This window comes from Callithrix jacchus, chromosome 3 (genome assembly GCF_049354715.1).
Source record: "Callithrix jacchus isolate 240 chromosome 3, calJac240_pri, whole genome shotgun sequence".
Lineage (NCBI taxonomy): Eukaryota > Metazoa > Chordata > Mammalia > Primates > Cebidae > Callithrix > Callithrix jacchus.
The window spans coordinates 89,456,114-89,482,714 of NC_133504.1; the positions used below are offsets into that span (position 1 = coordinate 89,456,114).

Consider the following 26,601-nt stretch of genomic DNA (forward strand, 5'->3'; position numbering starts at 1 on the left):
TTAAGTAGTTAGAAATATAAAAAGAAAATAACCGGTTGAGGCGGGGCGGGAATATTATTGGTGTTAGACAAAACTTGAAAGGCTGAGGTTGAAATATTAAATATCAATTGTATAATACTTTAAAAACAAAGTCTTACTTTATTTGATCTTCCCAGATAAGGATAATAGCTTCCCTGATAAGGGCTTTCCTTTCTGTCTTGTTGAGGCCAAATCCTGTGGTTTCTGTTCAAGTTGGGTTGATCATAGAATTATCTGTACTGGACTATTTTTCTAGCCTTTTCATTTTTCTCCATACATTAAAAGTTTGAACACCACGTTATACCTATAAAAATGTGACCGAAGAAAGCATAGTGAGCCCTCTATTTAAATAAATACATGATCCGTTTTATTTTCTATAAACAAGTGATGTCAGTAAGATATGCCTAATTTCCAGTCCACTCTGTTCTCATATTCTTTTTGACATGCTTTTCATGTTATTTTAAGTCTATGCACACAAAATACAACCCTCCACACCTCTCTTCTATAATTAACCACTACTTGTGAGACTACTTTTCTCATTTTTTTGAATTTTTAAATTGTTAGAGAATTTTTTAAAAAAATTAAACTACTTGTTTGCAGATGTAATCTTCAACATGACATTCTGGATGTCATCTGATACTAGGGCTTTGCTCTCTAAAACAGTAGCCACTGTATACATCTTCCCATACAAGCAATTGAAATTTACAAATCATTTTAAAATAATTGAAGCTGTGACTAATTTAACAACTCCAACAGCTACCTTTTTCTATTGTATAGGATGTAACTGAATGTATAGTGTTTTCCTATATCTTTCATTTTCACTAGGTTAACAGCTGTGAGGCAGATAGGAAATCTGGGCTGTATTTGGCCTTTAAAGAGGTAGTTAAGCTAAAATGGAGTCCAGTGGGTGGTTCTTATCTATTAAGACTGGTGTCTAAAGGAAATAAAGACACAAAGAAGAAAGAAGATGTGAGGACACAGGGAGAAGGCAGCCATCTACAAGTCAGGAGAGAAGTCTCAGAAGAAACCAACCCTGCTGACACCTTGAGTTTTGACTTCTAGTCTCCAGAAGGGTGAGCATACAAATTTCTGTTTAAAACATCTGTAGTACTGTTATGGCTGCCCTGGCAAACTAATACAGGAAGTGATATTGTTCATAATATTGTGGATACACTATTTTATTTTATTTTAGTATTTTTTTTTTGAGATGGAAAAAAAAATTCCATCTGTCACCCAGCCTGTCACCCAGGCTGGAATGCAATGGTGCAATCTTGGCTCACTGCAGCCTCCACCTCCCAGGTTCAAGTGATTCTCCTGTGTCAGCCTCCTAAGTAGCTGAGATTACAGGCCTGCACCACCACAACAGGATAATTTTTCTGTACTTTTAGTAGAGATGGGTTTTTACCATGTTGGCCAGGCTGGTTTCAGACTCTTGATCTCAGGTAATCTGCCCACCTCAGTCTCCCAAAGTGCTGGGATTACAAGACAAGAGCCACCGTGCTCGGCTGGATATACTATTTTAAACATGAAACCACACAGTTCATTCAGTGCTCCTTAAGGATGAATTTCTCCAAATTCCATTCAGGGTGATTTTGCCACATAAAAGAATACTTTCTGCTTCATTTCTTTTATTTTATATAGGTAAAGATATAATAGCAGAAGCATTAACGGAAGAGAATACTAAGAGATCTTTTGGGTGGGTAGAAGTGGTAAGAAAGATGGTGAGAGGATTATGGGAAAAATCATTTTTATTGAGACCCTAAAGATAACTTTAAACCACCCACTTTCCTACTGCTATCCTTCTTGCTCTACATGTATTCTGGTCAGAATTGTTGGTTACAGTATATTCAAGGAATATACACGCAGGAATGGACAAACAGCTGAGTACTTATTTTGTTATAAAGAGTGGTGTTAAATTACTTTCTCTGTAAAAAAACGATTGTCCAGTTGGCTTGTAATTCTCTGGGAGGTAAATCCCACACACCACACCCATCCAGAGTCAATGAGGATGAACAGAGAGAGTGCACGGCTTAAGAAGGGTTTGCAAAATGCTAATTAATGAAAAGAGAAAGTGGAAATGTTATTAACACTATTTAGCTGCACAACTCCACTGGTCATTTAAAAATTAACACCTTGGTTCCCTTTAAGTTCTTATGATTTGCTTCATATATACTCCTTTGAGTATCTTCTATATATGTGTTTATGTGCTTTATGTACTCGCTGAGCCTCCATGTTCCTGAGCTGAAATTGGGATAATAAATATACCTTTATCAGGCCTAGGGATTAAATAAAGTAACTAACACAATGTCTAGCAATTATTACTCAGTAAATAAAAGCCGTAAATATAATAGTTATCTCTGGGTCCTTGATAATAGTTTAAACTTAATAGGTTGTCACTATTGCTGCCTCTTTTTTGCACCTTGCAAATTTACCAAGATTAGAATGTGATACTGGCCAGGATATTGTTTCCTATGTTTAGCCTTTATGTCTTATATAATGAATAAATAAACGTGCCTATTTTCAATGTTAACCATGTCATTCCTCTCCACTTGCATGTATTATGTATTACTTGGAGAAGAGATAAAGGGAGAAAGGCCCCTGAAAAGAAATCTGAATTTCAACATAAGGCAGAATCTCAAAGGTCACAAAATCCAATTCCCAAAACTTCCCTTTATTTGGTCAAAGTGGTGCCAGGATTAGCACACAATTTTTTATTTAACACAGTCCAGACATCTTTCAATAAAATAGGGGAGCAGGGGAAAGGGAAACTATGGTATATTTATTTGATAGACGACTACACCACAATTAAAAATGAATCAATTCTGACACACTCTACAGCATAAATAGCAGAAAATGTGCTGAGTGAAAAAGCCAGGCACAAGAGTACATTCTGAATAGCTGTGTTTATACGAAGTTCTAGAATATGCAAAATGAACCTATGGTGATAGAAATCAGAACGAGATAGACTGGCTCAAAAGGGACATTGAGAAATTTTTCTAGGGTGGTAGAAATGTTCTATATCTTGACTGAAGTGTTGGTTACTTGGATGTATGCACTTGTTAAAACTTAACTGTGTATTTCACTGTAGTTAAATTATACCTCATTAAAACAAAAAAAGCCAGTATCTTGAAGAAAAAGACATGGTGAAGTAAGCAGACTTAGCAGGTTTAATTTATGAGATGCACCTTTTGTGAGGTGGGTACTTATAGGAACAGTTAGTCACTTTAGTTAGCCTGGCCACCATTGTTACCAATTCCTGACGTTTCTAGTCCAAGCGTTGCTGAAATCTCTGTTCCTTATTTCTCCTTCATTTACTTCCATTTACTATGCAGAAACCATCGTGGAAACCACATGGGGACCTCTGCCTAAATCTCACTGGGTTGGCCAGGGTACGTTGTTAACCTTTCTGACTTGTTTGCTTCATCTGTCAGATGAGAAAGTTGTAACACAAGGACTCTAAGATTCCTCTGGTTCTAACATTCTCCTTCTTAAGTGGATTCTCAGGAGTTTGACCTTGGCCTCGGATTACAGCCTGCTTAATAAAATCTGAAAGAATAAATTATATTTACACAGCAGAGTATAAGCCGGTTACTTCAATAAAACTAACAAAAGGGGGCCAGATGCTGTGGCCCACACCTGTAATCCCAGCACTTTGGGAGGCCGAGGCAGGCAGATCACTTGACGTCAGGAATTCCAGACCAGCCTGGCCAACATAGTGAAAACCCATTTCCACTAAAAATGCAAAAAAATTAGCTGGGTGTGGTGGCAGCTGCAATTCCAGCTACTCAGGAGGCTTAAGTAGGAGAATCGCTTGAATCCAGGAGGCGGAGGTTGCAGTAAACTGAGATCACACCACTGCATTCCACCCTGAGCAAGAGAGCAAGACTCCATCTCAAAATACAAAAAAATAAAAACAAAAACAAAGAAAACAAGGTTGTTACCTCCTTGTGTAGGTAACTCCTGTGCCTGATAATGAAGTCTTACTTCTAAACCTCACTAAGAATGAAGTTTTAGAAAGGAAGGACATTGAAAGGTTACCTACTTCTTCTTTTAGGCAAGAACATACTCATAGCAAACCAGATATTTTATTCTCATTTTTAAAAGAGTAATACAGTTTTTGTAGAAAATTTAAAAATTCAGGAAACTATAAAGGACGAAACTATCACCTTTTTATTCTTACCACTCAGAGGTAATAGTTATAACATTTGTGTATATATTTTTCTAGTCTTATATATGTATTTCTAAACCTTATAAATATTTCTATTTATATATTTACAAATTTATAAATATATGAATAAAATATATCATTAAAATTTTGCATGTTGTTCTCCCACAAATCTTTTTTTTTTTTTTTGAGATGGAGTCTCACTCTGTCAGCCAGGCTGGAGTGCAGTGGTGTGATCTCGTCTCATTGCAACCTCTGCCTCCTGGGTTCAAGTGATCCTCTTTCCTCAGTCTCCCTAGTAGCTGGGATGACAGGGGCATACCACCTCGCCCAGCTAATATTTGTATTTTTAGTAGACACGGGGTTTTACCATGATAGCCAGGCTGGTCTTGAACTCCTGATCTTGTCTTTCCATCTATTTAGATCCTTAATTTCTTTCAGCAATGCTTTCTACTTTTAGCACACAAGGCTTTTGCCTCCTTGGTTAAACTGATTCCAAAGTACTTTATTCTTTTGATGCTATTATGAATGGAACTGTTTTCTTAATTTCCTTTTCAGACTGTTCATTGTTAGTGTACAGAAACAATTGTTTTTGTCTGCACATTTGCTGAATACATTCATTAGATACAACAGTTTAAAATTTTTTAACTTTTCATTTTTCATTCAGACTCATATGATTTGAAATCTAAACAAGTTTTTCCGTCAAATTTTTATTTTTCTACATATAAGATCATGTCATATACAGATAGTTAATTTTTCTTCTTCCTTTCTAATTTCAATGCCTCTTATTTCTTTTTCTTGCTTAATTGCTCTAGCAAGAACTTCCAATACTATGTTGAATGGAAGCGGAGAACTGGGCATTCTTCACTTGTTCCTGATCATTCTTAACATTTCCCTTTTAGAGGAAAAGCTTTCAGTCACCATTGAGCATGATGTTAGCTGGCTTTTTATAACTTCCTTATGTTGAGGTAACTTCCTTTTATTCCTAGTTTGTTTAGTTTTATCATGAAATGATAAATGTTGAATTTTGTAAAATGCTTTTTCTGCATCAATTGAAATGATCATGTCCTTTTTACCCAACATTCAGTTAATATAGTGTATTATGTTGATTGATTTTCATGTTAAACCATCCTTACATTTCAGGAATAAATCTCATTTGGTCTTGTTATATATCCCTTTTGATATGTTGCTAAATTCAGCTGGCTAGTAGTTTGTTGAAGATTTCATGCCAATGTTTATAAAGGATATTAGTCTGAATTTTTTTTTTTGTAGTGTTTTTGTCTGGCCTTGGTAGTGGTGATAATTCTGGCTTCATAGACTGAATGAGGAAGTGTTCCTCTTTCTGGAAAAGTTTGAGGATTGGTGTTAATTATTTATTTCTTTTTGAGAGAGGATCTTGCTCTGTTGCCCAGGCAGGAGTGCAGTGGTGTGATCACAGCTCACTGCAGCCTTAACTTCCCAGGCTCAAACCGTCCTCCTACTTTGTGCTCAAGTAGCTGGAACCAGAGGCATGTGTCACCATGCCCAGCTTTTTTTTTTTTTTTTTTTTTTTTTGTAGAGATGGAGTTTTGTTATGTTGCCCAGGCTAGTTTCAAACTCCTGGGCTCAAGTGATCCATCTACCTTAGCCTCCCAAAGAGTTGGGATTACAGGGAGGCTACTTTTTCCTTAAATGTTTAGTAGAATTCACCAGCAAAGTGAAGTTTCAGGGTTTTTGTTTGTTGAAAAGTTTCTGATTACTCATTCTACCTCCTTGCTAATTAGAGGTCTATTTAGATTTTCTATTGCTTCATGATTCAGTACCCAAAGGTTTTGTGTACGTTTGTTCATTGTAATCTTATAGTCCTATTTCTGTATAATCAGTAGTAATATCTCCATTTTCTTTTCTGATTTTAGTAATTTGAGCCACCTTTTCCTCTTAGGCAATCTAGCTAAAGGTTTGTCAATTCTGTTGCTCTCTACAAAAAAAACAACTTCTCATTTCATCGATTTCTCTGTTGTTTTTCTATTCTCTATTTATCTCTACTCTAGTCTTTATTATTTCCTTCCTCCTGCTAACTTTGGATTTTATTTGGTATTCTTTTTCAAGCCCCTTAAGATCTAAAGTTACATGATTGATTTCTTCTTTTCTAAAACGTATGCATTTACAGCTATACATTTCATTCAGTGCTGTTTTTGCTGCATCCCACAGTTTTTTGGTATGCTGTATTTTTGTTATTTGTCTCAAAGTATTTTCAAATTTCTCTTGCAACTTCTTCTTTGTTCCATTGTTAAGTGTGTTGATTAATTTCCACATATTTGTGATTTTTTTCAAATTAGGCAATTTCATTTTAAATAGCTCCAGGAGAAGACTTGTCACCACTTCTTTTGGAAGGACTGCTATACAGCAAAACAACATTGAACAATTATTTTTGTTTTTGAACTGAACTCTGATATAATCTCAAAATGCTCTGAGAACTGCGCAAACTCTGATATTCTCTCCCACATAGAGAAAGGTTATTAAAAAATCACCTCACTAGTTATTGGTGAAATACTTTTCACTAGTAACTTTGTTGGTAGTACAGGATGGTATTAAACATATTGTGCCACTGTGATTGATCAGCTATAGTTATTAGGTTGGTGCAAAAGTAACTGCAGTTTTTGAAATTAAAAGCAATGGCAAAAACCAAAATTACTTTTATACCAACCTAATACTTGGGACTAGAATAACAGGATCACTCTTAATCCCATAGTCAAGGGCATCATAGAGTGAAATGTTCTCTTTTTATTAGAAAAAAAACATTTCCACACTAGCAATTCATCATTCACTTTTCTGGAAGTTTCTGGAGAGATTTTGGCAAAACAGTTCAAGTATCTGATTAGTGTACACAATGTGGGAAAGGCTGGCAGAATGGGGGCTTTAGAAACATAATCTTAGCAAACAGTATGTTTGCTTTATTCTAACAAACTCGTGGACTCAGACATGTGAGGATTCTTTTGCCTTCAAGGTCATTTTGTGCTAGAAGGCAACTTTTCTCCCCTTTGAAATTTAGTAAATTGCAATTTTAAGAAAAATCTGTAGCATGTGACAAAGAACCTGTTCCAAGGACAGTTTGCTTCTGAAACTAATTGCCTGATAAGGGAATAAAGACCATGACCTTTATTTTAAAAATAACAAAATCCTAACAAAACTGATGGTGGCCACAGTGATTATGACAGGGAAGCAGCAAGCAATAAACCACAATAACAAAACTCAACTTCTAGCTCTAACATTTATGAACCCTTTCATCTCATAAAATGGGGTCACCTTCTCTTGCCTTGCTTACTTCATAGGGTTTTGTGAAGATTAAAGAATGTCAAGTGTTAACTGTAAAATGTTATGTTTGATTACAGGTGCCACATATGAATTAAATGTGTACTATATATATATACATATATATATACACACACACATGCATAGTAGTACATAATTCATTACTATCCTAACATATATTAGTAATACAGTATAACACTTCTGATATCCTTATATATTAGAAGAAAATAAAATTTACATGCCAGTTTATGAAGCATCTATGACTTTACTTACAAGCCCACATGGATGGGCTTTCATTGGATGCTGGGAGAAGACACAAGACTCCTGAGTCAGAGACAAAGGACTTCACTACTCATAGCACAACAGTAGCCAAAGTGTCAGCATGGTCCCTTTGGTTCCCTTGTCTCTTAAATCCCATGGGGATGATTTGGAGAGGTCAAGACAAGACAGATGCTACATACTCAGTGGGTTGGCACCTCAGCTGAGGACCACTGAGCTTGGTGTTTTTACTGCTTTACAATAAACAGGAAAAAACCCTTCTCTTTATTCAGAGTGATATGCTACCTGATTTCTTAACATTGCTTACTGCAAACACAATCCTGAGAAATGGCCTGGGTAACACGAGTTTGGGCCTTGCACTCAGCATGCCCAGCAAAAATGTGCTAGATGGATGCTCAGGGCCTATGACACACGTTACCTCTCCCAACCTTTGGATGAGATAAAATTTGATGTCTATTTTGTGATTTTGCTAAATATTAAATAGAAAAGAATGGTAACATTTAGTGACAATGCATTCAGAAAAGTAATTCACTTCTACTTCTGGAATATCTAGCTGGCTATGAAGGCCGTGACCAATATTTCCTAAAACTTAAAAACATTTTATAAGACTTGCCTATATTTTATACAATTGAATATTTTTTATTGCATTTTAGGTTTTGGGGTACATGTGCAGAACATGCAAGATAGTTACATAGGTACACTCGTGGCAGTGTGATTTACTGTCTTCCTCCCCTTCACCCACATCTGGCATTTCTCCCTGTGCTATTCCCCCCCAGCTCCTCCTCCCCCACTGTCCCTCTCCTATTCCCCCCAGTAGACCCCAGTAATTAGTGCTCCCTTCCCTGTGTCCATGTGTTCTCATTGTTCATCACCCACCTATGAGTGAGAATATGCAGTACTTCATTTTCTGTTCTTGTGTCAGTTTGCCGAGATTGATGCTCTCCAGATTCATCCATGTCCCTACAAACAACACAAACTCATCGTTTTTGATGGCTGCATAATATTCCATGGTGTATATGTGCCACATTTTCCCAGTCTAGTCTATCATCGATGGGCACTTGGGTTAGTTCCCGGTATTTGCTATTGTAAACAGTGCTGCAATGAACATTCGTGTACATGTGTCCTTATAGTAGAACGATTTATAGTCCTTTGGATATATACCCAGTAATGGGATTGCTGGGTCAAATGGAATTTCTATTTCTAGGTCTTTGAGGAATGGCCACACTGTCTTCCACAATGGTTGAACTAATTTACACTCCCACCAGCAGTGTAAAAGGGTTCCTATTTCTCCACATCCTCTCCAGCATCTGTTGTCTCCAGATTTTTAAATGATTGCCATTCTAACTGGCATGAGATGGTATCTCAATGTAGTTTTGATTTGCATTTCTCTGATAACCAGTGACGATGAGCATTTTTTCATATGTTTGTTGGCCTCATGTATGTCTTCTCTTGTAAAGTGTCTGTTTGTATCCTTTGCCCATTTTTGAATGGGCTTGTTTGTTTTTTTCTTGTAAATCTGTTTGAGTTCTTTGTAAATTCTGGATATCAGCCCTTTGTCAGATGGGTAAACTGCAAAAATTTTTTCCCATTCTGTTGGTTGCTGATTCACTCTAGTGACTGTATCTTTTGCCATACAGAAGCTGTGGAGTTTGATTAGGTCCCATTTGTCTATTTTGGCTTTTGTTGCCAATGCTTTTGGTGTTTTGGTCATGAAGTCCTTGCCTACTCCTATGTCCTGAATGGTTTTGCCTAGATTTTCTTCGAGGGTTTTTATGGTGCCAGGTCTTATGTTTAAGTCTTTAATCCATCTGGAGTTAATTTTAGTGTAAGGTGTCAGGAAGGGGTCCAGTTTCTGCTTTCTGCACATGGCTAGCCAGTTTTCCCAACACCATTTATTAAACGGGGAATCCTTTCCCCATTGCTTGTTTTTGTCAGGTTTATCAAAGATTGTATGGTTGTAGATATGTTGTGTTGACTCCGATGCCTCTGTTCTGTTTCATTGGTCTATATCTCTGTTTTGGTAGCAGTACTGTGCTGTTTTGATTACTGTAGCCTTGTAGTATAGTTTGAAGTTTGGTAGTGTGATGCCCCCTGCTGCGTTCTTTTTCTTAGAATTGACTTGGCTATGCGGGCTCTCTTTTGGTTCCATATGAAGTTCATGGTGGTTTTTTCCAGTTCTGTGAAGAAAGTCAATGGTAGCTTGATGGGGATAGCATTGAGTCTGTAAATTACTTTGAGCAGTATGGCTAGTTTCACGATATTGATTCTTCCTAACCATGAACATGGAATGTTTCTCCATCTGTTTGTGTCCTCTCTGATTTCGTTGAGCAGTGGTTTGTAGTTCTCCTTGAAGAGGTCCCTTACGTTCCTTGTGAGTTGTATTCCAAGGTATTTTATTCTTTTTGTAGCAATTGTGAATGGCAGTTTGTCCTTGATTTGGCTGTCTTTAAGTCTATTATTGGTGTATAGGAATGCTTGTGATTTTTTCACATTGATTTTATATCCTGAGACTTTGCTGAAGTTGCTTATCAGTTTCAGGAGTTTTTGGGCTGAGATGATGGGGTCTTCTAGATATACTATCATGTTGTCTGCAAATAGAGACAATGTGGCTTCCTCCTTTCCTATTTGAATACCCTTTTTTTCTTTTTCTTGCCTGATTGCTCTGGCTAGAACTTCCAGTACTATATTGAATAGAAGTGGTGAAAGAGGGCATCCTTGTCTAGTGCCAGATTTCAAAGGGAAGGCTTCCAGTTTTTGCCCATTCAGTATGATATTGGCTGTTGGTTTGTCGTAAATAGCTTTTATTACTTTGAGATACGTTCCATCAATACCGAGTTTATTGAGGGTTTTTAGCATAAAGGGCTGTTGAATTTTGTCAAAGGCCTTCTCCGCGTCAATTGAGATAATCATGTGGTTTTTGTTTTTGTTTCTGTTTATGCGGTGAATTACGTTTATAGACTTGCGTATGTTGAACCAGCCTTGCATCCCCGGGATGAATCCTACTTGATCATGGTGGATAAGCTTTTTGATGTGCTGTTGCAATCGGCTTGCCAGTATTTTATTGAAGATTTTCGCGTCTATGTTCATCATGGATATTGGCCTGAAGTTTTCTTTTCTTGTTGAGTCTCTGCCGGGTTTTGGTATCAGGATGATGTTGGTCTCATAAAATGGTTTGGGAAGGATTCCCTCTTTTTTGATTATTTGGAATAGTTTCAGAAGGAATGGTACCAGTTCCTCTTTGTGTGTCTGGTAGAATTTGGCTGTGAACCCACCTGGACCTGGGCTTTTTCTGTGTGGTAGGCTCTTAATTGCTGCCTCGACTTCAGACCTTGTTATTGGTCTATTCATAGTTTTGGCTTCCTCCTGGTTTAGAGTTGGGAGGACACAGATGTCCAGGAATTTATCCATTTCTTCCAGGTTTACTAGTTTATGTGCATAGAGTTGTTTATAATATTCTCTGATGATGGTTTGAATTTCTGTGGGATCTGTGGTGATTTCCCCTTTATCATCATCTATTTGGTTATTCTGTCTTATCTTTTTTATTATTCTGGCTAGTGGTCTATTTTGTTGATCTTTTCAAAAAACCAGCTCTTGGATTTATTGATTTTTTGAAGGGTTTTTCATGTCTCTATCTCCTTCACTTCTGCTCTGATCTTAGTTATTTCTTGTCTTCTGCTAGGTTTTGAGTTTTTTTATCTTGCTCCTCTAGCTCTTTCAATTTTGATGATAGGGTGTCAATTTTGGATCTCTCCACTCTTCTCATGTGGGCACTTATAGCTATATATTTTCCTCTAGAGACTGCTTTAAATGTGTCCCAGAGATTCTGGTATGTTGTATCTTCGTTCTCACTGGTTTTGAAGAACTTCTTTTTTTCTGCCTTCATTTCATTGTTTATCCAGTCAACATTCAAGAGTCAGTTGTTCAGTTTCCATGAAGCTGTGCGGTTCTGAGTTAGTTTCTGAATTCTAAGTTCTAACTTGATTGCAGTATGGTCTGAGAGACTGTTTGTTATTATTTCAGTTGTTTTGCATTTGCTGAGGAGTGATTTACTTCCAATTATGTGGTCAGTTTTCGAGTAGGTGTGATGTGGTGCTGAGAAGAATGTATATTTTGTGGATTTGGGGTGGAGAGTTCTGTAAATGTCTATCAGGTTTGCTTGTTCCAGGTCTGAGTTCAAGTCCTGGATATCCTTGTTAATTTTCTGTCTGGTTGATCTGTCTAATATTGACAGTAGAGTGTTAAAGTCTCCCACTATTATTGCATAGGAGTCTAAGTCTTTTTGTAAGTTGTTAAGAACTTGCCTTGTATATCTGGGTGCTCCTGTATTGGGTCCGTATATATTTAGGATCGTTAGCTCTTCTTGTTGTATTGATCTTTTTACCATTATGTAATGTCCTATTTTGTCTCTTTTGATCTTTGTTGCTTTAAAGTCTATTTTATCAGAGATGAGAATTGCAACTCCTGCTTTTTTTTGCTCTCCATTTGCTTGGTAAATCTTCCTCCATCCCTTTATTTTGAGCCTTTATGTATCCTTGCATGTAAGATGGGTTCCCTGGATACAGCACATCAATGGGTTTTGGCTTTTTATCCAGTTTGCCAGTCTGTGTCTTTTGATTGGTGCATTTAGCCCATTTACATTTAGGGTTAATATTGTTATGTGTAAATTTGATACTGCCATTTTGATGCTAGCTGACTGTTTTGCCCATTAGTTGATGCAGATTCTTCATTTTGTTGATGCTCTTTAGCATTTGGTATGTTTTTGGAATGTCTGGTACTGGTTGTTCCTTTCTATGTGTAGTGCCTCTTTCAGGAGCTCTTGTAAAGCAGGCCTGGTGGTGACAAAATCTCTGAGTACTTGGTTGTTTGCAAAGGATTTTATTTTTCCTTCACTTATGAAGCTCAGTTTGGCTGGATATGAAATTCTGGGTTGAAAGTTATTTTCTTTAAGGATGTTGAATATTGGCCCCCACTCTCTTCTGGCTTGTAGGGTTTCTGCCAAGAGATCTGCTGTGAGTCTGATGGGCTTCACTTTGTGGATAACCCGACCTTTCTTTCTGGCTGTCTTTAGCATTTTCTCCTTCATTTTAACCCTGGTGAATCTGATGATTATGTGCCTTGGGGTTGCTCTTCTTGAGGAATATCTTTGCGGTATTCTCTGTATTTCCTGGAGTTGAATATTGGCCTGCCTTGTTAGGTTGGGTAAATTTTCCTGGATAATACCCCGAAGGGTATTTTCCAGCTTGGATTCATTCTCTTCATCACATTCAGGTACACCTATCAAACGTAGATTAGGTCTCTTCATATAGTCCCACATTTCTTGGAGACTTTGTTCATTCCTTTTTGCACTTTTTTCTCTAATCTTGGCTTCTCTTTTTACTTCATTGAGTTGATCTTCGACTTCTGATATCCTTTCTTCTGCTTGGTCAATTCGGCTCTTGAAACTTGTGCATGCTTCGCAAAGTTCTCGTGTTGTGTTTTTCAGCTCCTTCAATTCACTCATATTCCTAAGTTGTCCATTCTTGTTATCATTTCCTCAAATCTTTTTTCAATGTTCTTAGTTTCTTTGCATTGAGTTAGAACATGTTTTTTTAGTTCACGGAAGTTTCTCATTACCCACTTTCTGAAGTCTGATTCTGTCATTTCATCACAGTCATTCTCCATCCAGCTTTGTTCCCTTGCTGGTGAGGAGTTGTGGTCCCTTGTAGGAGACGAGGTGTTCTGGTTTCAGGTGTTTTCTTCCTTTTTGCGCTGGTTTCTTCCCATCTTTGTGGATTCATCCACCTGTCGTCTAAGTAGTTGTTGATTTTCAGATTGGATCTCTGAGTGGACGTCCAGATTGTTGATGATGAAGTATTTCTGTTTCTTAGTTTTCCTTCTAACAGTCTGGCCCCTCTGCTGTAGGACTACTGAGGTCCACTCCAGGCCCTGCTTGCCTGGGGTACACCTGTAGCAGCTGCGGAACCGTGAGGGTTGCTACCCGTTTCTTCTTCTGCTATCTTTGTCCCTGCATGATGCCCACCAAATGTCAGTATGATCAGTCCTTTGTGAGGTGACTCTTTGGATATGCGGGGGTCAGGGAGCTGCTTGAGGAGACTGTCTATACTTTATAGGAGCTCAAGTGATGAGCTGTGAGCTCCATTGTTCATTCAGAGCTGCTAGGCAGATACGTTTAAGTTTGCTGCAGCAAAACTCATAAAGCCCCTTTTTTTCCTCAGGTGCTCTGTCCCAGGGTGTTAGGGCTTTATTTATGAGTATCCATTGCACTGTCCTGCCCAGCAAGGAGGCAGTCTAATCACTGCCTGCCTGTAGTGGTTATGCTGAACTGCCGTGGGCTCTGCCCTGTTGCTGTGAGCTCCACCCTGCTGCTGTGGGCTCTGCCCTGCTGCCATGTGTAATTCCCTGTAGTCCTGTTTATATGGGTGTGGTTAGAGCTGCCGTGGTGATGATGGCCTGCCTCTGTAGTGGCGTACTCTGTTATGGCGGGTTGCCTTGGCAATGGCGGGTTGCCTCAGCAATGGCAGTGTACCTCTGTAGGGGTCGAGTGCCTTGGTAATGGCAGATGCCCCTCTCCCTCAGAGCTGCACCGTCCTGGGTTCAGCTGTGCTTGGGTTCAGCTGTGCTTGCCATGAAACTCTCAACCCTGAGCATTTCCAATTACTGTTTTGTTTTTGTGGGGGTGGGACTCGCCAAGCCTGATCACCTGGCTCCCTGCCTCAGAGCCCCCCCCTTCTTTTTTAAGTTGAATGGTTGACTCTCTCCCAGGTGTTCTGGTCGCCTGCTGAAAGGGCACCGGGATCTGTGTGATTTCACATGCAGCGACCCACTGCGCTGGCTGGAACAACGTTGCTGCCCAGGAATATCCTGGCCTGGCTTTCTGTTTAAGTCCCATTTAATCAGATGAATGTGCTAATCTGCCTTCTGAAATCTCCAATTGCCGGTTTAACAGGGCAACCAAACCAGTGAATTTTGTACAGAGTGCCATTGTGCTGTGGCCCCAGCCCAAACAGCCATGCTGGACCAAACAGCTGCGCTGGTGGCCCATGCGGCTCCTACACCTAGGAATCTCCTGGTCTGTAGGCAATAGAGATCTGTCTGGAAATGGCGTGCACTCACCATCTGTGGTTTCACTGGGAACTACAATCCTGAGTTGGTCCTACAGCACCATCTTCTTCCTCCAACACTGTAATCTTCTACAATTTAATTTCTTATGATGTGACTTAGGAGTTATGGGCAAGACATTCACACTTTGATGTCAAGAATTTTATATATCAGCAGCTCTAGTGCATGGCATACAAACACTAAATGCTTGATGAACAAAATCTAGTTTCCTGCCTTCCTATGGCTCAGGAGATTCAAAATATCAGAGAAGATGAATATTATCAAAACTTGTGGCCACCACTTAATAGCATGATCATCTGGAGAGACTAAAGGCTTTACCTGGGGCCAAGGCTGTAATGACCTACAATCAACAAATCTTACAGACTTGAAGCTGAGTCCGTGGTTAAATAAGCATGTAGATGACACTTTTCTATCTTTAAATGTGGTGGGGATGGGATGGGGGGTTGAAGTAAGCAAATTTAAATTCACTTTATAGTGAAACTAGCATCTAATCCTGGTGGCAAAACCTGGACACACTACTACACTCAAATTCTAAAATTAACAGCTGTGAGGCAGAGGTCTCAAACCAAGCATGAATAATCACCATTCTTTTCGTTTAAGTGGTTTTATTACTTAAGAAATTTGCCCATGATTAGTGTGATTGAAAATGCCACTTTAACTGCAGTTGTAAAGTTCCTCTTGATTCCTTATTGGAGTAAGAGACAGTTACTACTTTAAAAGACTTCATTATCCACAGCACTTTAAATGCCCAGAGAGTTTTATCCTCTCATAGAAGGCACACTCAAGAGCTTTTCTAGGAAGAAAACAAATGGAACCCAGAATGAATTAGCCCATTAGTAAAAGTTCCTGTTAGTCCCTTGCATAATGAACAAGAGTTCATGTTAGTTTCTTGCACCATGCATTCTAGGTAAGGGCAGCCTTTGAAGCCATATGGCCAGCAAAATCAGCATGCCAGTGTTTCTGCAGGATGATGAGAACATCACTGTGATAAGCTTTTCATCCAAGGTCTGAGTGGAGTGGCAGAAAAACTGTTCTGATCTATGCTGTCTCATTTCTAGATAATCCAAGCATAAAGCGTGGACTATCTCCTGTAAGTTACTCTTTGAACCTTATTATCTTATCCTATTCACCCCACGGAATTGCTTTTACAAAATTTATCTTGGGGGAGGGGTGTTTGTTATCAGCAGGTCCAAAACCAACTTACTGCATCCTGCTGTTGCAATGTCTAGTAAACTCCAGTTGAGGACATTACCCTAGGCTTCTGTCTTGTGAAGGCATGAGGTGACTGAGTGACAGAAAGGAGTCTGCTTTTCATGACTGACTTTGTCCTACTGTGAACAATAAAAATCAGCATCATGTGTGATTATTTTCTTCTCCATGAATGACCTTGTATCATTCTGAATTATTTTCACCTTAAATCCATTAATTGAAAGTTACTATTTTCAAAATACCGCTTAAATATCTCTTCTGCAACTTTAACAAGTACTCTAAAACTAGACCTGTTTTAAAAATAATACATTTTGTAAATGGAAAGAAATAGTAATACTAATTTTGAAAAGACTGTTGATGTCACTGTGATTTATTAAGTAAATACAAAGTATAGGCTCTTGCATTTTTTTAAAAGCAAAACCAAAGAGATTAGAAACCAAGTACACATATCCTCTTTAGAAGAGAAACATAACTCAGTTTTAAAATTAGGCACTTAAAAATGTAAATGAAAGATAACATTTTAGAAGTATAAAAATAGTTACACTCCTAAATTCCTCCTAAAATGTTTACAAACACAAAATCACAAGCATGAAAAACAAATTTCCTCTTTATCAGAAAAGAAACCTGAATTCAAATACAATATGATAAACCAATGATTAAGGTACTGGTGGGTAGGAGAAAAGAGCTTCTGAAATTTACACATTTGATTTAAATGTAAGCATTTCATAAAACTATCACAACAGCATACAGTAGATATCATAATGAAAAATATATGTCAGGAAAATAATGAATTCTAGACTTAAAATTTTACTTTACAACAAGGCACTTAACACATGGAAACAGTACAGTAAATTTCCAAAAGAATGCAATTGGCTACCTCTCAAATCTTGTAATAATATTTCTTTTTTGAATATACGGTAACATAACCATACATTTTGCAGCATTAATCATTGCATAGGAAGGAAATTAAATAATGAATTCCAACTTGGCAACTAGATTAGTTTATATTCATAGTTTCCTCTTTTCCTTTAAAGGACAGTTTTAAATAATTCCACAATAAAGTACTCTTCTCATTCAGGATTTATTTAGAACACAGCATATATTAATGAGTAATAAAATATATCAGAACTTATAAGGTGAATGAATATCTGTATAAAAACTTATCTTTGGGTACCATTGACATGATCTTCAGTGTTTGGGTGTTGAAGTCAAGAGCACTTCTTTTTTTTTTTTTTTTTTTTTTGAGATGGAGTTTCACTCTTATTACCCAGGCTGGAGTGCAATGGCGCAATCTCGGCTCACCACAACCTCTGCCTCCTGGGTTCAGGCAATTCTCCTGCCTCAGCCTCCTGAGTAGCTGGGATTACAGGCATGCGCCACCATGCCCAGCTCATTTTTTGTATTTTTAGTAGAGACGTGGTTTCACCATGTTTACCAGGATGGTCTTGATCTCTTGACCTCGTGATCCACCTGCCTCGGCCTCCCAAAGTTCTGGGTTTACAGGCGTGAGCCACCGCGCCCAGCGAGAGCACTTCTTAATGAAGAAATATTTTTAGCAACTGATTTAAAGGAGTTAAATTATTGCAACACAAGGACACTTAAAACAAAAATACCAAAAGTCTTTACATATATAAATAGAAAAGCCTTCAACACATGGCATCTAACTTATAATATGCTTGATTTAAACATGTAAACTCATTTATTAAGAGATTCCTTCTTACAGTTCCTTATATTACAGGGGCTAGTGTGTTAAGACTGGCTTAAAGTTTTTATCAGTTTTACAGTGCAAAACAAAAACAAAAAAGAATTAAGAAAAAAATGGTCAAACTATTTGAGGGGCAAGATGTGAACTTTCAATTAAAAAAAAAAAACCGCATGAGTTCTATCATGTAAAAAAAAACCAAGAACGAATTTGGTGTTTCAAAGTAAACAAAATATAGGTAGTTATAAAGGGAGACAGTAATGATTGTGATCATGAGAGGTAAAAATGTTCTACAAATTTTCTTTGATCAAATGAATAAAAGGTTAGAATTACAAGTTCTTAGATAATCTGAGCACATTTTTCCTTTGGGAAAGGTTTAAAATGCTTTTAAAATAATTCATTTCACATGAAAATTTCAGATTATTGGCAAACATAACAAAAATCAAATGCCTTTTAAAAACTTGAAAATATGTTTTTAAAAAGTGGTGTTTACGTTCCAAATCATAGAGTGTATTGCCACAAGGGGTCACTAGTAATACAGCAAAGAACCCTAATGCAGTATCACCCACAAACCACAGTAGATTCGATGCTCACTCTCAAAACAGCCTTCCTTCCCCACAGCAAAACTTGTTTCCCAAGATGGCAGTAAATTAAGTAACAAATTCACAATTAGTTTAAGTGGACTCAGGGAAGGATGCTTTATTTTCAGATCTAGTGGAGGAGCACAAAAACTAGAATCTGAAGGAACTTCATTTGAAAGCATTTACAAAAAAATGTGGTATGCTTTATAGGAATTATATGTTATAGGTATTTCTCAGACAACCTAAATTACAGGAAAAGCTTCAAACAGGAGCACAGAGAGAAAAATCAAGGATAATATGTATCTTAATTGGCAAAGAACAGGTGCTCCAAACATTTACCCTTTCAAAGGCAAGATCATACTTGTTTCATATCCCAAAGTGGCACATTGGGTTGAAGCTCAAGTTTGCTTTCCTGCATGTAAATGGGTTTTACTATTTGTTTTATTTTTCCCCATCTTGAAATACTGACTCCCTCACCCTTATTTTCAAACCATGGATTTCAATGACATGGCAGCAGCATTGTCCACGCTGGCATCATAGGTGTCTTTAAAGTTCTTTAAAAGGTGATTTTTTAAATTAAAAAACTGGATTACTTGACTAAAATACAAGGCTTACTGTTTCAAGGGTGTGTAGTAATTGGTACACAACGGTTTTTTGAAATTAAGTTTAAACACTTTCCCTTATTCAATAGAAGAAAAATGGGTTATCCAGACACAGCTGAATAAGGCTCTAAGGTGTATCAGCTTGTTTTATTTGAATTAGAGGCTCAATGAAAATACCAGTGTTCAGAGAGCAAAACCCAGGCTTCTGTGTCAGATGATTTTCCTCATGATCGGGTGAGAGGAACTTAAAAATCAGTGTTTTCAAGCAGAACACCTTGTTCTCGCACAAGTGTTGCTATTTAATAAATGAACATAAGCAAACGTTATATAGAATTATGTCTAAACTCATCAGGTAAACTAGGTATGTGTTTATTATTGGTGTATTTGATAAGAAATACCAGAAAATTCCTTGTGCTTCAAAGCCTGCCAACGATGTTTAGGGTTTTAATTCTTGTTTAAAAGAACAGAATTAAAGAGTCTTGCTTCATGACTTTAAATTCAACTATCTTTTCTTTAGTGACTACTCTATGATACACAGAAAAAGCAATTCTGAAAACATACACAGGATTTTAGCACCGAAGGATGTTGACCCTTCTGAATGATTTGTATTGTGCTTTCTCAAGCAATTTAAAGGTCAATTTTGTGTAATAAAGGCTGACTAGTTTATAATGATAAATTTGGGGATGTTTTCCATTCTAAATGAAAGAAAAATTTCACCTTCAATATAAACATACTGCCTCCTTCTGCCCACACTGGCCTCTCTACCCTCTGCCCTAGTGTTAATAATTTTGTAAACTTAAAACTTTCTAAGGTTTCTAAAAGTCTTGCAAATTGACTTTTAGAAATGTAGTTAAGAAATGAAGCCAAGAATTGTTCAAAAGATCCAATAGCACTAAATAATGCACTAAATCTGATAACATAAGTCCGATCAATGTTTTAAAATCTATTTTTTGGCATCACCTTAAAGAGATTTAGAAACAGTTATCCCCCTTTACTGTGTAGCTGTAACTCACACACTGATTCTGAGGGTATATTATAGTGCAGCACCATGTTATCATTTTCACAGGGTCAAAGTAAAATTACTCAATTGTGGCATATGTCCCTAGCCCTAGTTTATGAGAAGCTGAGTCTCTTGCTAAAAGCAAGGACACATTAACTTTCAGGTTCCATCTTGGTTTTTCCATAAACCGCAAACATAAGAAGGAAGAAATCATGACCAAATATATTTCTGCATTCCGATTAGGAGCCCTAAAATTGATCTCACACCAGGGCCTGACCTGGAAGGGAAACAGGCTCATTTCCCACGTGGCATGAGCCTCAGTTGACACACACGTTTTCATCTGTGCTAGAAGAGCTGACTGCCCTGGGGTACCAGATCCAAATTTACAAGATGGACAGCATCTATGCATGTACTCAACGGCCAGTCATTAGCAGAAACAACCTCATGTTTCCTGTTTATCTGACATAGAGATTTTAAAGTGAAACATTTACACATACGTAAAATCTGTGGGGTGTGTCAAATACTTTCATGTTTACTTGGATCATCTTTCCTTTTTAAGATAAAATGTTCTGTTAAAAACAAAACAAAACAAAAAATTTAAAGTGCTGAACACTGGGTGGCAGCAGCAGTGTGCACTCCGGACACAATCCTAACTCTCCCCATGACAGGGTAGAAACAAAATTCACCCAAAGCTGACACACAACCCACCGATCTCCCCCTTGCTAAACCTAATGTTAAAAACCACTCTCAACATTAGGTTGTTCTATTTACACAGTGGCTGTAGATGTCCAGATATTTTATTTAAAATATTAACACATTCTTCTGATCTTGCGAGGAAAAATATCCTGAAAAAATTCTGAAGCAGAGGGTCTCAGTGGAGAAAGAATAAAGAAAGGAGGAATATGTTCTTTGGCACCTCTTTAACAAGCTCATTAGTAAAGTCCCAGGGTCGGGGCTTGTCACCAATGAATGAAGAACTGCGAGAGAATGTATCTTTCTCAAGATGAAAAAGAAAACCAACCAGTCAGAGGGTAATACTTTGTTCATTTTTCTAATCATTTACACAATATTTGGTCCGTTTCTTCATTTACCAGTCCCTTCTCCTAAAATAAAACACAAAACTATACCTTTGGTAACAGCGTTAACTCTTTTGGTGTAAGAGCTGATGCCTTTGTTTTGCTCCTCAGGTAGATTTCTCATTGTCTTCACCAATCTTCTGAACCCGTGAATACTTTTTGCATGATGATTTGAAGCAGCCAGGAGGCCAAGACAGTGGCCAGGAGAAGCAGCAAGGAATTGAGCCTTGGACATTTTTCTCAAAAAAATAAAAGATGGGGAACCACCATGCTCGAGATAAGAAATTAGTCTGTGAAGAGACCTTCAAGTTCTGCAAATGGTAGACAAAAAAGTAAAATGAGTCATATCTCTCTTGATTTGCATTGTAATTCTTTTCTTAAATTGGCATTCACCGTATCCTAGGGAAAACCAGAATTCAGATCACATGGCAGTAATGATTTTCCTGTCCTTTCCCTAACTCTACCATGACTCTGGTCCCCTCATACACCTAGATATCTTTCCTTCCTTTGTGGCTCATGCAATTTCTTCTGCCTGCAATTCTAGTAAGAATGGAGACTCAGGGAATGGATGTCAAAATTATTCTGGTGGAGTAATTTTCAGGATGTGTGAGTGATCAAATCTAGGAGCCAAGCAAGTCAAGGAGTGAAAGAAAAGCTCAGAAAGTTGAACACATTTAAGAGGAAAGATAAAAATTTTGGTTCAGTAGTCATCATCTAGATGGAAGTGTAAGGAGGAAGATGGAAATAGCAGACTATAAAATAGGAAACAGAGCTACAAAGAGAAATAAAGTAATCCAGAGAAAGAGCATTTATTAGTGGACACCAAGAGTTAGATGTAGATTTGGAAATGCCATATTTCAATTGCTCACATATTCTCCAAATTGACAATATGGCAAGTCTATTCAAAGATAAGTAAGTCATGGTACACAGACCAAGACTAGGAGAAAACAGAGATGAGGAGGAATAATTCTGCCTTGGGACCAAGGAAGAGAACAAGAGTTAGAGAAGGCTTCCCAGAAGAGGTGGCATTTGAACTAGCTCTTTAAGTATGAATGGGAGAAGAAAGAAAAGCGTATCTGGAAACAAGGAAGCAGCAGAAGCAAATGAGGAAGAATCAGAAGGGAAGCCAGAGAGCACCATTATCACCAGAGGATATACCAAATCCAAATTCATAAGCTAATTATTTTGTGTGATTTTAAAAAAATAGCTGTTACTGGCTGGGTGCAGTGGCTCATGCCTGTAATCCTAGCACTTTGGGAGGCCAAGGCTGGAGGATCACTTGAGGTCGGGAGTTCAAGACCAGCCTGGCCAACATGGTGAAACCCTGTCTCTACTAAAAATACAAAACAAAAATTAGCCAGACATGGTGCCGTGCACCTGTAATCCCAGCTATTTGCGAGGCTGAAGCACAAGAATCACTTGAACCTGGGAGGTGGAGGTTGCAGTGAGCCAAGATTGTGCCACTGTACTCTAGCCTGGGCAATAGAGCAAGACTCTTATCTCCAAAAAAAAAAAAAAAAAAAAACCCTGTTACCTTCTCCTTAAAATGAATTTAAGGCAGGAATTATGTCTTATTCAGTTGCACTACAATGCTTTTACAGAGAAGTTTCCTAAATTTTAATTTAGTACATATATTTCTTCAATTCTAGTTTAAATTACCTGAATTAGTAACACACTGTGCTCTATAAACTTATGGCATTTTTATCCATAAATGGCATTTACATTTGTGAAGTTCTTTGCTTTATTTTAAAAAACAGTCATGGATATATGTTTAAGTGAGTGGACCTAAGCCACACATTTGAGTGGCAATATCAATAATCCCCATTGAGCTATCTAAAACTCCACAACATAAAAAGGGTCCACTGCATTAAAAGAAAAGAAATTATCCAAGCATCTTCACTGCTCTCACCTTTTCATTGGCCATTGAATGGTACCACCAAAACAGCCGTGTTGTGATATAATAAGCAATGATCACATCGATAGTGTAGTGTTCATGTGCTACAAGAATGCAGATGATCCCGGCAGCACTCAGCAGCCAGCAGATTAAATGATACCACCAGAAGTGACGAGGCGAATCTGGACAGTAGAAAAATTAGAGTTAATAAGATTCCCAGAGATAAATTTAATGATTACAGTCTGTCCTAACAACCTTAAGTAGAATAACCCAGAATCAGGAAGTCACCAGAAGGAGAAAACTGATACCCTAAACTGAGTCACTACGAATTGCCCAGGATCTGCTCAGGTCAGAGGGAGGCAGAAGGGCTCCCTGGCAGCAAGTGTAATAGTCATTCACTGGGGAAGCTGGTAACATTAGATACTCTAGGCCTTGCCCATGTGAATGAGCTGCTTAATAAGAAAGGGAACAGAATTGTTTCTTATTAGGTTGGCAGAAATTGCTGTATACTGACTCACATAAGGGAGCCACTTTCCCACTGGAAAGAAGGATAGTAGGGGTCAAAAGAAGAGGTGGTTGTCTATGAAAATAGCGGGGTGGAAATAGGAAAGCAGGAGTAATTTCAGGTTTTAAATTTCTCCAGGGGTATATGTACGGTAAGCATGTTCAGGTCAGAATGAATGGTATTGTGGCTAGCAATATTTTGATTCTCAGCAATTTTACTCTGTTACTGCCAAGAGTAACTATAAAACATTCCCTCTGTAAAGGCTAAGATTCCTGACCATTCACTTATGGACCCAGCCTTCCTGGTAAGGCAGCTTAAAAATTCATTCTACTTACCAGGTGTAAAAGACAACTACGGCACTCACTGGTTTAAACATGATGGTCCTCCCCTTCTCACAGATGTGTTAAATGACAAATATAATTGAAACCAGAGTTCATCTCTAATAACTTGATAATCTGTTTTATTTTAAAGCTGTATTAGCTCACAATAAAAGTCCAATAAGCTGAAATTGATTTCATATTTAACTATGTTTACATTCATAGTGATATTTACTTTCACATGTAGCAGGGAGATTGAATAGCAAAAGGATCCATTTCCAGAACTTATTTATTTATTTATTTATTTAGAGACAGAGTTTCACTCCTGTCACCCATGCTGGAGTACAATGTGTGATCTCAGCTCACTGCAACTTCTGCCTCCTGGGTTCAAATGATTCTCCTGCTTTAGCCTCCCAAATAGCTGGGATTACAGGGGTGCATTATGCCTGGCTAATTTTGTATTATTACTAGAGAGAGGGTTTCACCATGTTGGCCAGGCTGGTCTTGAACTCCTGACCTCAGGTGACCTGCCTGCCTTGGCCTCCCAAAGTGCTGGGATTACAGGCATGGGCCATTGCACCCGGCCCATTTCAAGAACTTTAAATGAAATACCAAATCAGGTATCATTCAAATATAATTTTTTGCTAAAATTAGCTATTGCTCTGTTTGTCCCAAATGGAACAGTAAGAAAATAAAACTGCCTTTTAAAGTCTGATTTTCTAATTTTGGATATATTCCTTACTACTTGTCAGTTACTTCATTCTGCCACTAAGTTCTGGCAGACAACTCATGGAATCTCAGAATTGTAATGGGAGAGGCCTTACTCTTGCAGTCTTGGGGGCCAGATCCAGTCTCCATAACTGTTATCTTAAGCTTAAGATGTTAAAAATTGAACTGACATTGAGAAATCTGGAGGGCTCACAAAATATGCATTCTCCAGCACCTCAGACCCTACCCTTCCCTAAGGTCTCTTAGCAACCCTGCTTCCCTACTTACAGGTCATCTGGTATTTACCTTAGAAGTTCAAAATGTTTGGGCAAACTAGAACTATTTTGCATTTGTTTATTCGCAAGAAGCCAAGCTGAAGTAGGTACAGAGGTGGGTTGAATCTTCATTTTCCTACTCATGGGACTGCAAGTGAGATTTTAGGAATGGCTGGAAACCCCAGCAGTGCTTTCTCATAAAAATGTATTTCCTATTATGCTCTACCACATTGGGCTCACCACTCATTAACAGAACCCTGGCTGGCCCAAAGAAAAGATTGAATAGAAGCTGTTTTGAAACAGAAAAGGAAAAATGGTAATACTATTACTTTCTCATTCATCCTATAGGGTTAACAATGAGCTAGACTACAACACAAATAATAGTTAACTTCACTGTCTGTGTGGGATTCTAGCCCTAGGGGTCATGAAATAATAGGGACAATGGACTTGGTAGGGTGGCCAGGAAAAAACCCAAAAATCTGTTTTCTACTAGCCAGTTGTTTGGCACTAACAGCTAGTCTGATTTCTCCTGGCTAATTTTATCAGGAACCTACGTGGTAATTATAATATTGCACGACTGTACAAACGAAGCACTCCCTTGCTAATCCCCAAATGGTCCTGGTGCCACATTTTCATGTGCTCTCACAACTAAATTTAAATCTACTCATGACAACAGAGCAAACAAGGGAAGAGTCCAAACTGATCAAAAGGCAGGAAAGTAAAAAAAAAACATAAATGATGCATCTAATTCTAGAAGCAGACTTTTCAAAGAAACCACTGGAACCACTACTTACTCAGAACAAGAACATACAGTATAATTTAGAAGATAAATGTTTTTCTTAATTGCATAGAAAAAATAGACAGAAACATGAAATGTTCTACTTACATACAGAACTGACTATAAAACAGAGTTTGTGTTAAGTATTACAGATTTGCCCTTCTATTTCTCACCAAAAATTGGAGAAAGCAGAATGTTATTCCTTGCATGCTACATGTAAATTTACACAATTTTAGAAACCTCTAGTCAAAATCAAGTCTTAGGGAAAAAAAAAGTCTCTACATACTGAGTGGCCTTCATTAAAGTACAAAATCAGTCACAAGTTGCCTTGTCCTTGCTCTGAGATGAAAGAATGTACAATAAAGAGCAATGTCCCTGCTTATAGATAAGTAGACTATTCCTTGGCAATACAATAGAGTCAACCAGCTTGAATATCCAAAGTTCTGAACAGAGCCAAGAAATTAAGAGCAAACCCACTGGATTCAGCTTGCTTCAACCTGAATACCTGCCTCTCCAAATAATGGCTGTGCACTGTGGCCAAGTCACTTCCTTTATGTTTAAGTTTACTCATCTGAAAAATGGGAAAAAATAGTGCATCCCTCAGTTGGTGAATGAAAGGATCAAAAGAGTTAATTTACATCAAGACCCTAGAATAATGCCTGGGAAAGAGTAAGTATTGTCTGTTTGCTATTATTATTGATGATATGGTTTGGCTGTGTTCCCACCCAAATCTCATCTTAAATTGTAGCTCCCATAATTCCCATGTGTTGTGGGAGGGACCTGGTGGGAGATAACTGAATCATGGGGGTGGTTCCCCCATACTGTTCTTGTGGTAATGAGTAAGTCTCACCAGATCTGATAGTTTTATAAGGGAAAACCCCTTTTGCTTGGTTCTCATTGTCTCTTGTCTGCTGCCATGTAAAACATGCCTTTCACCTTCCACTATGATTGTGAGGCCTCCTCAGCCACATGGAACTGTGAGTCCATTAAACCACTTTTTCTTTATAAATTACCCAGTGTTGGTTATGTCTTTATCAGCAGCATGAAAATAGACTAATACAGTTAATATCAGTTGGTTTTCA

General features: G+C 37.9%; 1 protein-coding gene across 3 annotated transcripts in view; it reads right to left on the bottom strand.

Annotated features, from left to right (window-relative positions):
* Positions 1-16,435: 16,435 nt before the first annotated feature.
* The window catches only part of SGMS2 (sphingomyelin synthase 2), an 89,216-nt gene continuing 79,050 nt past the window's right edge, over positions 16,436-26,601 (bottom strand). For all 3 annotated transcript variants that reach the window (XM_002745508.6, XM_078366725.1, XM_017970368.4), the window contains 2 exons: positions 22,952-23,118; positions 16,436-21,353 (listed from right to left, as the gene is read on the bottom strand). In XM_002745508.6, coding sequence (XP_002745554.1) covers positions 21,150-21,353; positions 22,952-23,118 — 371 coding nt within the window. In that variant the 3' untranslated portion in view covers positions 16,436-21,149. The remainder of the gene's footprint in view (positions 21,354-22,951; positions 23,119-26,601) is intronic.